The sequence below is a fragment of the Melospiza melodia genome, chromosome Z (genome assembly GCF_035770615.1).
Source record: "Melospiza melodia melodia isolate bMelMel2 chromosome Z, bMelMel2.pri, whole genome shotgun sequence".
NCBI classification, from domain to species: Eukaryota; Metazoa; Chordata; class Aves; order Passeriformes; family Passerellidae; genus Melospiza; species Melospiza melodia.
The window spans coordinates 1,374,219-1,387,938 of record NC_086226.1 but is presented as its reverse complement, the minus strand read 5'-3'; the positions used below and the strand labels follow the sequence as shown (position 1 = coordinate 1,387,938).

General features: G+C 49.0%; 1 protein-coding gene across 3 annotated transcripts in view; it reads left to right on the top strand.

Annotated features, from left to right (window-relative positions):
- The window catches only part of CTIF (cap binding complex dependent translation initiation factor), a 147,439-nt gene that overhangs the window by 17,477 nt on the left and 116,242 nt on the right, over positions 1 to 13,720 (top strand). For all 3 annotated transcript variants that reach the window (XM_063179582.1, XM_063179581.1, XM_063179580.1), the window contains exons 2-3: positions 8,760 to 8,972; positions 12,046 to 12,129. In XM_063179582.1, coding sequence (XP_063035652.1) covers positions 8,793 to 8,972; positions 12,046 to 12,129 — 264 coding nt within the window. In that variant the 5' untranslated portion in view covers positions 8,760 to 8,792. The remainder of the gene's footprint in view (positions 1 to 8,759; positions 8,973 to 12,045; positions 12,130 to 13,720) is intronic.

The following is a 13,720-nucleotide window of genomic DNA, read 5'->3' as shown; positions in this document are numbered from 1 at the left end:
CTGTGATCTTCTCAAGGTGTGAGAGCTGCCTTAGATGATGCTCTTTGCATGTTAACCCATCCCAACCAGCAGGATACCCAAGGCTGGAAAGGATTGTTCCCTTTGGTTTTAGCAACAGAAGCCCACAGAAAATTTGCTTTTGATGGTGCAGAAGGTGGCTGATGTTGCAAAAAGCATGTTGCTTCCTCATTCCTATCTCATCTTCCAGAGATATTGAATTTGGGATTCACCAGAGGCTCTCCTGTCCCTATTCTTGTTGCACAGAAGAGGTTCATTTCCAAAAAAGGGGAAAGCTGTGATGAAGGGAAGCAGTTGGTTGGGATGGAGGTGAGAATCCTTAAGGATACGAGGTTTAACAAGGCCAAGTGCTTCACCTGGGTCAGGGCAGCCCCTGGGACCAACCCAGGCTGGGGCTGAGCAGAGGGAGCAGCCCTGGGAGAAGGAGCTGGGGGTGCTGTGGGTGAGAGCTGGGCCTGCCCCAGCCTGAACCCCCTGCCCTGGGCTGATCCCCAGCGTGGGCAGCAGGGCAGGGGGATCCTGCCCCTGTGCCCCTGGGCTCAGGTGAGAGCCCACCTGCAGAGCTGCCCCAGCCCTGGCTCCAGCAGCACAAGGAGCTGGAGCTGCTGCAGCCAGTGCAGAGGAGGCCACGGAGCTGCTGCCAGGGCTGGAGCCCCTCTGCTCTGGAGCCAGCCTGGCCCAGCTGGGGCTGCTCAGCTGCACCAGAGAAGCTCCAGGGACACCTCAGAGCCCCTGCCAGGGCCTCCAGGGGCTCCAGGAGAGCTGCACAGCCCCTGGGGACAAGGCAGGCAGGGACAGCACCCAGGCAATGGCTCCCACTGCCAGAGGGCAGGCACAGATTCTGGCACATTGGGAATTAGGAATTGCTGGCTGGGAGGGTGGGCAGGCCCTGGCCCAGGGTGCCCAGAGCAGCTGTGGCTGCCCCTGGATCCCTGGCAGTGTCCCAGGCCAGGCTGGATGGGGCTTGGAGCAACCTCACCAAGTGGGAGGTGTTATTGTTCATGACAGGGGGTTGGACTGGATGACCTTTAAAGGTTTGTTCCAACCCAGACTGTTCTGTGATCCTGTGATTCCCAGGAGGAGAGGACCAGCTGGCTCCTCCTAGCATAAAATCCATCCGGGAGTGGCAGCTCCAGTGTTTTGGCTGGTGGCCAAGGTATGTTCTCTGAATGCTGCTACAAGCTGGTGTAGAGGCACAAAAATGCGTTTTGCCAGTGAGCCACGGGCGTGATTTAATGGGGATTAAGCGGCCTCCGTGCCTGCCCTGCTGCTGACCGGGGTGCGCTGCTCCCGCCCAGTCCCTCCCATGGGCAGCCACCAGTGGGATGGATTACTTCAGCAGGTTGACATCTCAACTTAGAGTTGGATGTGTCTTTTAGGATTACAGAGCTTTTCACAGCCCAAGTGCCTATTATATTGCCTGGGTGCCTGTAAAGAAAAGATTTTGTCCCGATAATGGTTTCCCTTTGGTTATTTATAAAGGATGATGCGCGGCGGCGGGCGCGGGTGCGCGAGTGACCGTGTACGGATGAGCTCGTGGTTGTGGTGCTTTTATTTAGGATGTGGGCTGTGCTCTCTGCCTGCATGGAGAGTTTTGTACCCTGGCTGCAGCTTCCATGGCATCGTGGCTCATCCCTTGGGGTGCCAGAAGGGCTGGGCACAAAACCAGGTGTTAGTTGCCTGAGGATTGCAGCCTGCCAGGTGAATGGCAGGAGGGCACACACAGGTGCATGGTGCACATGTGCAAGCTCATCTGGCAGGAAAACATCCTTGGTTCATATCTTCCAGCAAGATCCCTGCAGCCATCATGTCCTGCCCAGCTACCAGAGTGATGCTGTGTGCTCTCCAAGGAGAAACAGCGCAGCTCTGAAGAGAAGAGCATGTGTGAAATGCTCTTTCCTCAGATATTCATAATAGTTTTTCAATATTTTTACCTGCCAACATTTTCCTTGTGAAGGTGAAAAACAACAAGGGTAGCATGTAATGTGGGTTCTCATTCCATTAGCTTATAGTAGAAGCAGGGGAATGTGGAAATCTATTATGTCTGCCTTAAGTCACAGATTGTGGCATGAACCAGTGTAAAATAGGTTATAAAACTCAGGCTGTTCACAATTCAGGGGTTGGTGGTTGGAGGCTTTTTATGGTCTGTTTCAGATTTTATATCTAGAAATGCTGGTGCATTTGCATGTATTGAATTTGTATCAAAATCTGTGAGTGTTCCTTTCTGTTGTTGCTGCAGCCAGTGATGCCCCAGCAGCCTCCTTGCCCTGCTATCCCCTGTAGTGGAGCATCCCACCACAGGGTGAGCCCATAAAAACCCACCTCCTCTCACTTGATGTTCAGACAGTACTTTTCTTAGTTGTGTGCTGTTTTTTCCTTTCCTTTTTTGATAGTATCTATCACAAGCCAAAGGTAATGTCTTCCCCCAGGCAAGGAAGCCCATCTGGTGGAAAACCACTCCAACCTCATGCACAGATTTGACACACTAAAGGATTTTATGTTTCTAAAGGTGATGTGGCTTTGGTTTTGTTTAAAGAGAAGAAAAGGAAAAATACTCACTTTCCAACCACAAAGAGTTGCTTATTGCAGGGAAGCAAGCTACATAATAAATTGTTGTCTGGGTGAGAATAAGGATTTCTGGCTTTCTGGTTACTCCTCTCCCTGTCTTGCGGGATCAAGCTGGTTGTTTTCGGTTGGATTCTGCGGCACTTGTCTGTCCCTCTCTTTTTTTCCCTCCATTTATTTCTGTGTTTGTTTTGATGGCTCTGTTTCAGTGCACCGTGGTGTTTGCCTGCTGTGTTCTGTGCCAGACTCGTGAGTGGCACTGCAGTGTGACAGCTGGTGGGCTCCTGTCCTGTCACTGGGGCTTTTCTGCATCACCAGGTACCAGAAAGCAGACCTGAGACTGGAGGGATGATGAAATACATTAAATGCTCAGCCAGCTGTGGGTGCATCAGTATCTGAAAAGCCCAAGGCTGGCTCCAGCAGTAAACACTCATGTGTTTTTCAAAGGTGTTTACATTTTAATTAGAAAAGGGTCAGATCCAGGGTATAATAATTTACATTTCTGTGCTTGATGTTTTGATGTCTGGAAAGGTAGTGGTTTTGGAGCAGCAAATCCAAGACAGACGCATGATGCTTTGTGGAGATGCAGCAGTACCTGGGTACAGAGAGTCATGGTTCATCTCTGTTGCTTTTATTTTCCATAGTAACTGTTCCTGCGGGTGGCTGGGTACGAGAGCTGCCTGCCAGCAATAAAGATAAACTGCTCCTCTCATTCTCTGAGATGCTCTCACCGCTTGAGAAAGACGCATTGCTAATTACTTGTTGTTGGAAAAGGGCTGGATGAGGAGAGGCAAAATATTGCTGCAGAAGAGGCTCATTAAAAGGAGATGCTGGAAATCAAACCGTGCTGCTGGCGAGGAGTTCCAGCCCCAAACACAGACAGTCAAAGGTCCTCGTGCCTGTGCTGCTGTCAGAGCGTGAGCTGGTTGTTTGCAGAGTTGAGACACACAGAGAGTTTCACCTGACCCAGAGGTGCTGATAAGAAGCAGATAACAAGCAGAAGGGCTGTCCTGCACTATCTGCTCCTCCCGGCTCTGTATAGTCAAAGCATCTCTCTTGTTTGGGGCTGCAGGGACTTCCTCCTCCTGTGTGTGCTTCAGCAGCTGCTTTGGGAGGCCTGGCTTGGAGTCTCAGTGAGCAGGAAATGTGAGGGAGGTGATGATGGAGGGTTTGACCGTGAGCTGTTCCTCCCTGCCCAGCCCCAGAGAGGCACTGAGCAGAAGAGGGTGTCACCTCAGCCTGGATATCCACCTCCACCTGCACAAGGGGATGTCCAGCATGGCTGTAGGGGACAGAAAACAGTGGGGTGAGTTTTGGAGCCTGCACAAGAGATGTGAAAGTTGTCATTGGTTGCTCATGAGAGAGGATGAGATGTCTGGGCCAGGGTTGGGGCCTTTCTCTCTGTCTCCCTGGGCATCAGTTTGGTTTGGTTTTATCATCATCCCATTCAGGCACAGACAAATCTGGGCTGCTGAGCTGTTCCTCAGTTTGTGTCCCAGGTGTCTCAGAGCAGAAGGGACCTGCTGGAGCACAGTCTGTTATAAATACTCAAGGGAGAACAAACATGAGAGGGATGCTGGATGTCCTGTCAAAGAACATTCTGGAAGCAGGTGGCTGCATTGGTACGTGAAGAATTTGCACTGCAGCTGCCTTTTATAGGAAGCATCTCTTGTTCCTAGAAAACTGTGGGATGATAAATCCCATGTGGCAAGACAAAGGCTTTCAGGGATGTCAGGATATCTCTGTAGCCTGTCACAGCCTGTCTCTGCAGCAGCTGGCCTGCGATGGCATTTCTGAGAAATAAATATTCTCTGCATAAAGGATGCTCTGCATTCCTCCTGACTTCACTTTGGAGTCATGGAGGAATGGAGGATTGGCCTGGGATTTTCTTAGTGTTTAACTGAAGGATAATTAAAGAAGACACGTGAGTTTTCAATTAAATACCATCAGTCAGTCAGTCAAGCCTAAACAGCTGAGGCCATGTTGAGTGAAAGATGGGCTGGGCACTTGTCCTTTGTTGGGCTTTGGAGGTGGTTACACCTTTCAATAATTGAATTTCAGTTCAGGTGAGAGGAAGCCCAATGCATGAAGTAGTTCTACCTGAACTCTGTATTTTAGAGATTTTTCCCAATGACCTTACCTAGGTGTTGGCAGTGGGTATTAGCTCCTGGCTGTGTAGTTGTCAAGAAAATTTGCTTACAACTTTCACCATTTTTGTTGTGTGTGACAGTGTGGTATTTCTGTTTCTCTTGCCTTTGGAAGCCACAACCCTCAAAGAAACTCATCGAGTGTGCAAGAGCACTTTAAGCTCTTAACATCCATCCCATGGAAGCAAAACACTGGCAAAAGCAATCTCTTTATTTTCTTTCCTTTGCTTGTGCTCAGTCATGTTGGACCGTGCATAGGAGCAAGGTGTGCTGTTGGTGTCCTAATAGCAGGTCAGGATGTGGGTTTGTCTGGATGAATTGAAGTGAGAACTGGCTTCCTCTTGGGTCACCCCAGCCCCCTACAGCTCTAGGCTGGTGCAGAGGGGCTGGAAAGCTGGGAAGGGCGCTGGGAATGCTGAGGCAGCTCCAGTGCTGGGGACAGCTCTGGGCCCTCAGCACAGGAGAGACACCGAGGGGCTGGAGCGTGTCCAGGGCAGGGAACGGAGCTGGGAAGGGGCTGGAGCCCCAGGAGAGGCTGAGGGAGCTGGGAAGGGGCTGAGCCTGGAGCAAAGGAGGCTCAGGGGGGCCCTTGTGGCTCTGCACAGCTCCTGACAGGAGGGGACAGCCGGGGGGAACAGGGACAGGAGCAGAGGGAACGGCCTCAGGCTGGGCATGGGCAGGCTCAGGGGGGATATTGGGGAAAATTCCTCCATGGAAAGGCTTGATCACAGCTTCCAGCAGAGCTTCCCAGAGCATTGGTGGAGTGTGGAGTCCCCATACCTGGAGGGATTTAAAAGCCATGTGGATGTGGCATGTGGGGACATGGGTCAGTGGTGGCCTTGGCAGTGCCAGGGGAATGGTCTTGGAGGGCTTTCCAATCTAAACAATTCCATGATTCAGTGGTTCTTTAAGAATTGTTTTAGGAAGATCTCTTTATGGTTGCAGTTTTGGTGTAATGTTTTTGCCCAGAAGCTTGTTTTGGGGGCTGGAGTCCCTTGGCATGGCTGGGACACAGGTGGGTCTCATCCCAGGGGACAATCTGTGGGAAGCTGCCCTCCGTTCTGTCTTGGTGCTGCCAGGCTGCTGCAGTCCAGATTTTGGAGAGCTTTTGGCATGGAGGGGAATGGCTGGAGCCTCCTCCCTGGGGAGGATGTGCATGTGGGGCCCTCTCACCCATCCTCCAGTGATGGAAATGCATCACTGTCCTGCACGTCTGTGCTCTTCACATCACAGACTCACCACTTCTTAAATCATTTTGGTTGCAAGTTCCACTCTTCTGTTGCCTCCCAACCCAAAGCGGGTTTGTTCTCCGTTACTGTTCTTCACCTATCAAACTCACCACTTGTTTCCACATGTTCAACAGGCCTGGAGCACCTTTGGGAAAAAGGGAATGAGCCTACAAGTGTCATAAAAAAATGCTTGTTCTTATTATTTGCTGATGAAGGATAAAACTGTATAATTGCTAAAAAAACTGTATAATCTTGCTAGAGCAAGAACCCCATTTAGATCACCCTTAATAATAGCTATTAATAATAATTATACATTACAGTAATGCTGATAATTACTAAGTTATAATAAGCAGTTTGCACATCTATTGACTTTTTCTGCTGATGATTCCTTCTTTTATGGTCACAGTAACGAGCACAACATGGGCTTTGTTAAATCATAGGGTTTTACAAGGATTTAAGTTGGAATAAATCTTCAAGATCCTATAGTTCTACCCCCTTGCCATGGACAGGGACATATTCCACTGCACCAGGTTGCTCCAAGTCTCATCCAACCTGGCCTTGAACACTTTCAGAGATAGGAAAGTTTTAGAAGTTAATTTTCAGACCCCCAAAACTTACAAACTTTGTGCTTTGGCAAAGTAGGGTGGAGGGAAGGGGGAAGTGATAAAAAAGAGCAAATTTGAGATTGATCTCTGTTTGTTGTGATTAAGGAATGTACCTGGTGTCTGGGAATCCTTTGTGGTAGGTGCTGAGCCAACACAGAGCCAAGGGATCACTGCTTCATTCAAGAGCTCTCACCAGCATTTGTTTGCTCAGTGTGGGAAGATAGTAAATGCTTTGATGCTCAAGTGTGGGTTTTTCTTTGAAAACCTTTTTTGTATGTGTTTTGAGGGTGAGGTGAGGTGAGAAATTAGCTCCAGGCACAGATCACCAGGAAGAGCAGGAGTTTTCTTCCTGTGGAGTGATGGTTTCCTTCAGAGAGAGGTGGAACTACCACAAGATGAATTTGTTTTAGAGTTTCCCAGTAGAGATCCACAAATGTCTCAGATATGTGGTTTGTTTTGTCTGAAATAGACAAAAACCCCTTTGGGCTTGGGTAACGTGTGGCCCAGTGAGATGGAGGATAACCTCTGACCCTGCTCACTCCATCCTGAGTGATGCCACCTGTGTCATTTGTCTCCTGCCTCGTGCCATCACACCCCTCCAGGACTCACGGGAGCCTCCTATTCCTTCAACTCCTTCTGTAGCACTTCCTGTTTGATAATTGGTGCTTTCCTTTTTGTAATTGGTGCTAATTAGTGAGAAGGGGAGAAGCATGCCCTCCTCCAGGGCTCCACGCTCTCTGGGGCTCCTTCTTTTTTTCTTTCTTCACTTTCTTCTTTTTTCTTTGTCCTTTTTAATATGGCATATGATTTTTGTTCAGGAGCTAATGTGTGATATTGGTCTACATAATGAGCCTTTTTGACAGTCTGGGCACATTTGGGAATAATTCCTTGAGCAGATGAAATCCTTAGGCCAGAACTGCTCATTCTCGGCAGTTTCCAAATGGTGCCACAATTGTTCAGAGGTGACAGAGGAGAAATAGTTCAGGAGCTAGAAACTACATGAGCTGGGAGCAGAATTTTTTTCCCTCCCCTTCCCTTCTGGATGGCATGTGACTCACTCTGGATTTGCTTAGCGATTTTGTGCTTGTCTCAAAGCAGACTGTAACTACCCATATTCCTGGTGAAGGAGAGGGTGAGGGATGAAGCTGTTGTGTCCTGCAGTGTGCTGGCAGCTCTCATGTCTCCTCCCTCCCAGCTGCAGGAAGGGAGAAATATAAGGTTGACCACAAGACATTGGGCCACAGCCTGTTTTTTTCCAAACACAGAATTTTTAAATACCCTGAGCTGGAAGGGACCCACCAGGATCACCCAGCCCAGCTCCTGCCCTGCACAGACCCCCAACAATCCCACCCTGGGCATCCCTGGCAGCGCTGTCCAAAGGCTCCTGGAGCTCTGGCAGCCTCGGGGCTGTGCCCATCCCTGGGGAGCCTGGGCAGGGCCAGCACCCTCTGGGGCAGAGCCTTTCCCTGAGATCCCACCCAAACCCCCTGGAACAGCTCCAGCCATTCTCTCTGGGTCCTGTCCCTGTCACAGGGAGCAGAGCCCAGTGCTATGCCCAGCCCAGGAGCTGGTGATTTCCTTTCTTTACTGTGTTAGTCATTGAGCCCTGGAGAAGTAGGAAGGAGAAGAGAATTATAAATGCCCTACATCTCCTGTAGAGGCAATTTTCTTCAGTGAGAGGTTTTAAAAGTGAATTCTGTTGTGATCTCTGTCTCACCTCCTCACTGGACCGTTTACACTCGCATCATTAGCTAAGCATTATTTACTGCCACTGCCCTAGAGAAGCTTTTCAGTTATCATCCTCTTCCTCAGACATGTCCATTACCCCCAGCTTCTCACCCATATCCAGAACAACTAGTGCTTTGGATTTATTAAATAAAGCATTTTAGTGTCACATTTTTTTCCTCTCGTGCATATGTCTGGAGATTTTCAGTAATTTGGGTTTTAAGCAGGAGGCCAGGAAATATGTCTGTTGTCCTTAAATGCAGGAATATTGCATAAATGGAACATTTTTTGCATGCCTGGAAGCCCTGAAAGCAACCAGCTAGGATTATTAGAAATTGTATTGTAAATGCAGATGCACAGCAAAAAAAAAAAAAATCCTGCACGTGGCAACCGATAGGCTTTGTCTGCTTGGGTTTTTTATAATTACTGGGAAATAATTCCTCGCTGTCCTTTTTATCCCGCTTCCTCAGGCTCCCTGTGTTCCTGGTGTGCCCCCTGAAGGGATGGAGAGCTCCTCAGTGGCATCGGCCTCCTCGGAGGCGGGGAGCAGCCGCTCCCAGGAGATCGAGGAGCTGGAGCGCTTCATCGACAGCTACGTGCTGGAGTACCAGGTGCAGGGGCTGCTCACCGACAAGACCGAGGGCGACGGCGAGAGCGAGAAAACGCAGTCCCACGTCTCACAGGTGGGCGAGAGGGACCTCCTCCCACTCACCGTGGGGTGGGAGAGGGGCAGGGGGCTCACAGAGTGTGTTCTCAGCTGACGTCGCTTTTTCAGGGCTTGGATGGTGGAGCAGGATGTGATGGAATGCTGGGTTTGGGGCAGCTCGCTTGTCTGGGGATGCATTGGAGGTTTCCAAGCTGCTGGTAGCAGTCTCCTGATGCTGGGTTTGGTTTTGTATGGTCTCAAGGTGCATTGAAACACATTGAAAGTGTTCCAGGCCAGGTTGGACAGGGCTTGGGGCAGATTGGCACAGTGGAAGGTGTCTCTGCTCATGGCAGGGGGTGGAATGGGATGGGGTTTAAGGTCCCTTCCAAGCCAGACTGTTCCATGATTCTACATGTGAAGGATCCCATCTTTATCTGGTATCAGCAGTGTTTGATCTGATCTGTCTGAACTCTGCAGGTTTGCTGGAGCTGAGGATCTGACCCAGTGCTCTGGACCTGTTTTATGTAATCTCAATGTAAAGAAATTACCAAACAAAGGAACCTTTTTAACAATAGATTTTGGTGAAGAGGTCTTTTACAATTTGAGGATCAAAGCCCTTAGAAAGGGGAGAAAATATATTTAAAAATCTAGTGATTTTATTAACCCAAGGCTGGAAGGTGTCCGTGTTTGAAGTGACGCTTTGGAGGGGCTTCAGGTCAAACAGGCAAGTTCTGCTTATTAATGTGTCAAGCTCAAAAGTAGTATTGAATCAGAAATAAAATAATAGACAAAGTTTTGTAACCTCTTCCAGCCTTTCCACTGCTCTGCCAGTAAGCTCAGGCTCCCTCTGCATCTTAAGGACAAAAATTTCTAATTCTCATGGCATACCATGTACGTTTTTTGCATTAAGATCCTTGATTGCAACAACAAAATCCATCTTCCAGTTGTGGAAATGGCATTTTAGCTTTCCTTCCTGGCTTGCCCTGGAAGAAAGGAGCTGCTGGATTTTTAATGTCAGTTCTGAGAGTGTTCTCTTTCAAGATGGCTGGGTTTTATTTTAAAGGAAAAATTTGTAATAATGAAAGATCTGAACATTAAACCTTTTAATTAAGCCAGTTACAGAGACAACTCAAATGAAGCAGCTAAATGAGGTTGTACCCCAGACCACTGATGCAGAAGTTTAATTAGGATTTATTGTGGAACTCCATCAAAATGCAACATTTTGTATTTCTAGGGCTGTATACTGGACAGAAAGTGAAGATGGGCTTTTACTTTAGGTCACTTGCATTTATCAAGCCATGTCTTAATAGATGCACTAAGAAGGAATTATCCCAGGTTTCACAAAGGTTTTTTTCATTTTTCCACCTTCAAGAAATAATCAGGAGTTTTTATTTCTGATTTTCTCTTCCTGCTCAGTTCTTAGCAAAGCAGGGAATAAACATATCCTGCACATATCCTGCAGCTGACTGGAGCAACCCTGGTGGAAGCCAGCCTGATGGAAGGTGGCACGTTCCCTCATTAATGAGAGCTAGAGGGAGAAAGATGGATTTAAGGGAAAGGCACTCAGCTGAGACCAAGGAAATTGTTTTTAACTGCAAGGCTCTGCCAGAAACTAAATCTTTAATGCTGGGCAAGTTACTTAATCTCTCTGCAGTTTGTTTCCTTATGGCTGTGATGTTTTCCCTGCCTGAGAGTGGATAAATCCATTCAGCCATGTGTGTGTGAGTTGCTTGGATGGTACCACATCCCTGGACAGCTGCTCTCCTTGCTGTGGGAAGGAAGGAAAAAAGTGGATTCAGGGAAGCTGAATCCATTGCCACTTCAGAGAATCCCAAAATTTGGATGTTCCCATGGTGGGGATGTCCCCAGCCTTGCTCCCACCAGGAAAAAAGAGGAAAATCGGAGGGAAAAGGTGATTTTATTTTGCTGTGGAGATAATGAGTGAGCTTGTACCTTGAGAGACCTTCCCAGGAATGTGGTTGCACTCAAAATTGTTAGAGCAGATAGGGATACGTCTGATAAATAAAAGACTCTCAAGAGTGATGGCGTCATGAGCTGCCCAGGAGCCTCAGCAGAAGTGGCAGGAGAGTGATGGGCAGCTCTTTAATGAGGGGAGACTGAAATTCCCCCCATCTGTGAGCTTGGATGGGCTCTCTGATGAGGGCAGGGATCGTGGGCAGTTGTAGTGAAGACTTATTTTGTGGTCCCATCCATACCTGTCAGGGAGCTCTGAGGTGGTTGTTTGCATGGAAATGACTTTTCATTTTCTTGGCACATCATCCTTGGTGATGGTACTAAGCCTTGAGTGTCTCTGGAGCAGCCAAGTGCTTCCAGCATGGAAGACCTCAGAAGTGGGGCTGGTCAGTCTCTACTCTGTTGAAGGAGTGACAAAAATGACTTTGTAATTAAGCAGCATCTTTGATGTTTGTCTAGTGAAAATTGGTTTTGGGCTTTTTTTCACCAGTATGATGCAGCCCTACATTTCTTTAGGGGAAAAAAATAAGGCAACAAATGGCACAAAATTCAGTTATTTTTGTGGAGGCACCTTGCTGCCCAACCTTGGGGCAAGCTGGCCTAAGAGTCTGCTAATTTTCTGTGGCCACCTATGGCAATGGCCAAACTACAGGCAATGGCCTATAGCTTCCATACTCATTTTCTGTTCTGTTTAAAATGAAAACACAGGGTGTTGGCTGCCCAGGGCATGTATCTGTCCTTGAAGCAAGTAGAGTTGGGAATGAGGGTTGGGAAAAGCAGAAATTTTCCAGCTTTCCATGGAAATGAGTGATAAGTCACCCTAGTGTGTATCACACACCTGGGGTTCCAAGCAGTGTCAGAGTCAGCAGGGAGGTATTGGGGCTAGATTTTATTGCAAAGCACCACATCAAATGCTTCCCTACAGTTGTTGCTGCTTCCTCCCTGTGCCCACTGTCAGCGGGTGGAGCATTTCCAAGCCAAAGCCTTTGGGATCATCCTCAAAAAGGAGGGGGTGCCACACGTGTGCAGCGATGCCCGCGGCCGGACGGTGTTTTCTGTGCACTGTGGACTGACACAGCAGTTTTGCCCAGCCCAGCTATTATTTTACACAATCCCTTTTTTTATCCCTTTTGCAGTGGACGGCGGATTGTAGCGAGCAGCTTGATGGCAGCTGTTCCCCATCCCGAGGGAAGGGCTCGTCGTCCCACGAACATAACCAGGTAGGGTTTGTGTTTAGTTCCTCCTCCACAGAGCTTTGCCTTTATTTCTTGCACTGCCTCGCCTGGGAGGTGCTGCCAGCTGTCCCTCTCCCATGGAAGGGGAGATGTGTCCCTCTGCTTGGCATCTGAAAGCTCTTTCCTGCCCAAACCATGGGAGGTGGGCAACATTCTGATGTGCGGATGGATGCTTTCATCAGGAGCTTAAAGGGGAAAAAATAAGGCGTGTCACATTTATTCCAGAAGACTTTCTTATTGTCACCTGTGCGAGGAAGCTGTTAGGAGCATCAGAGCTGACTTGGAAGGATGAGATGTGGCTGGAATGAGGGGTCTTTGTGTGTAGCTGGGCTGTTGTCAGGAAAGTAACACCCATGTTACTTTGGGTGTTGTGTGCTGCAGCACAAGGATGGTGTTGGAGGGAAGAGCATTACAGAGCTGAGAGGGTGAGCTGGCAGAAGAAGCAAAGTTGCACGTGCTGAGAGCCTGTGTGCAGACAGGAGCCAGGTGTGAGTCAATTTTGGTGCCTGAACATGGTGTGAACACAAGTGAGGAGTGTTTACCAGGCACTGCTGGAGGTGGCTGTCCCTCCTCATGTGAGTACCCCCATGGAAGAGAGTTTGGTTGGATGGGGGCTTGTGTTTGATCATTCTCATCTGGTTGACAAGCTGCTGTGTCACCATGAGACCATCAGCTGTGTGAGAGCAGCACTTGCTTGAGGAGATTTAGGCATTTGGGAGAAGGGGAAACAGCATTTCCAATTGCTATGGCTGATGGATGTCCCACCCAGAGAAGTGGCTTCAAGTTGGTGGCTTTCATTCTCTTGCTCTGCTTGATGTCCTCCAGATGCAGTCTTGTGTGTGGATCCGTGAGGGGGAATTTGGGAGCCCCTTGCAGGGTGTAAAAGAGGCTGTGCCAGTCTGAGCAGGGCAGGTTGCAGCTCTCATTTTGGGCACAGCTTTCTCCCGTGGAGCCATGCTGGAATTCTTGGCTGAGGGATGGGGGCTGAGGCATCCCATCCCTGCCCTGGCCCTGGGATGCTGGTAGCGCCTCTACCAACACCTGCACCCAGCAAAGGCAGGCTGTTGTTTTGTAGGAGGGCGTGTGCTGGGCAGAGGCACTGCTTTGGATGAGCTCCTGAAGGTGCCAGATGGAATTGTGTATTTGATTTATTACAGCTGCGATCTGCTTCAAAATATTCAGCAGCAAAACCTCATCCAGGGTCCCTCCCAGCACTGCAGACAGCTGCTGGATGTTCACTTGGGAGGCTGGCTGCTTCCATCGGGCTTCCTTGGGTGGATCAGGGGCTTTCCTTAGGGAAGGAAGGTCCCTGGCCCTTCTCCCAAGGGCTCTGCTGATGTGCCAGTGGCTGGTGGGGACAACAGGAGGATGCAGGAGTCATGCATGGGTGTTACTTTCCTGACAACCTCCATCTGCCTGGTGCCATGCGCTCTTTTGTTTCAGCTTACATGGTTTGTTTTTTTTTGTGTTTTCTTGCTATATTTTTTTCCCTGGGAATTAAATGTGTTTGATCTCCTCCTACAGGGAGCTCCTTTCCTACACACAAACACCACTCGCTCATGCCCAAGCTGCTTAC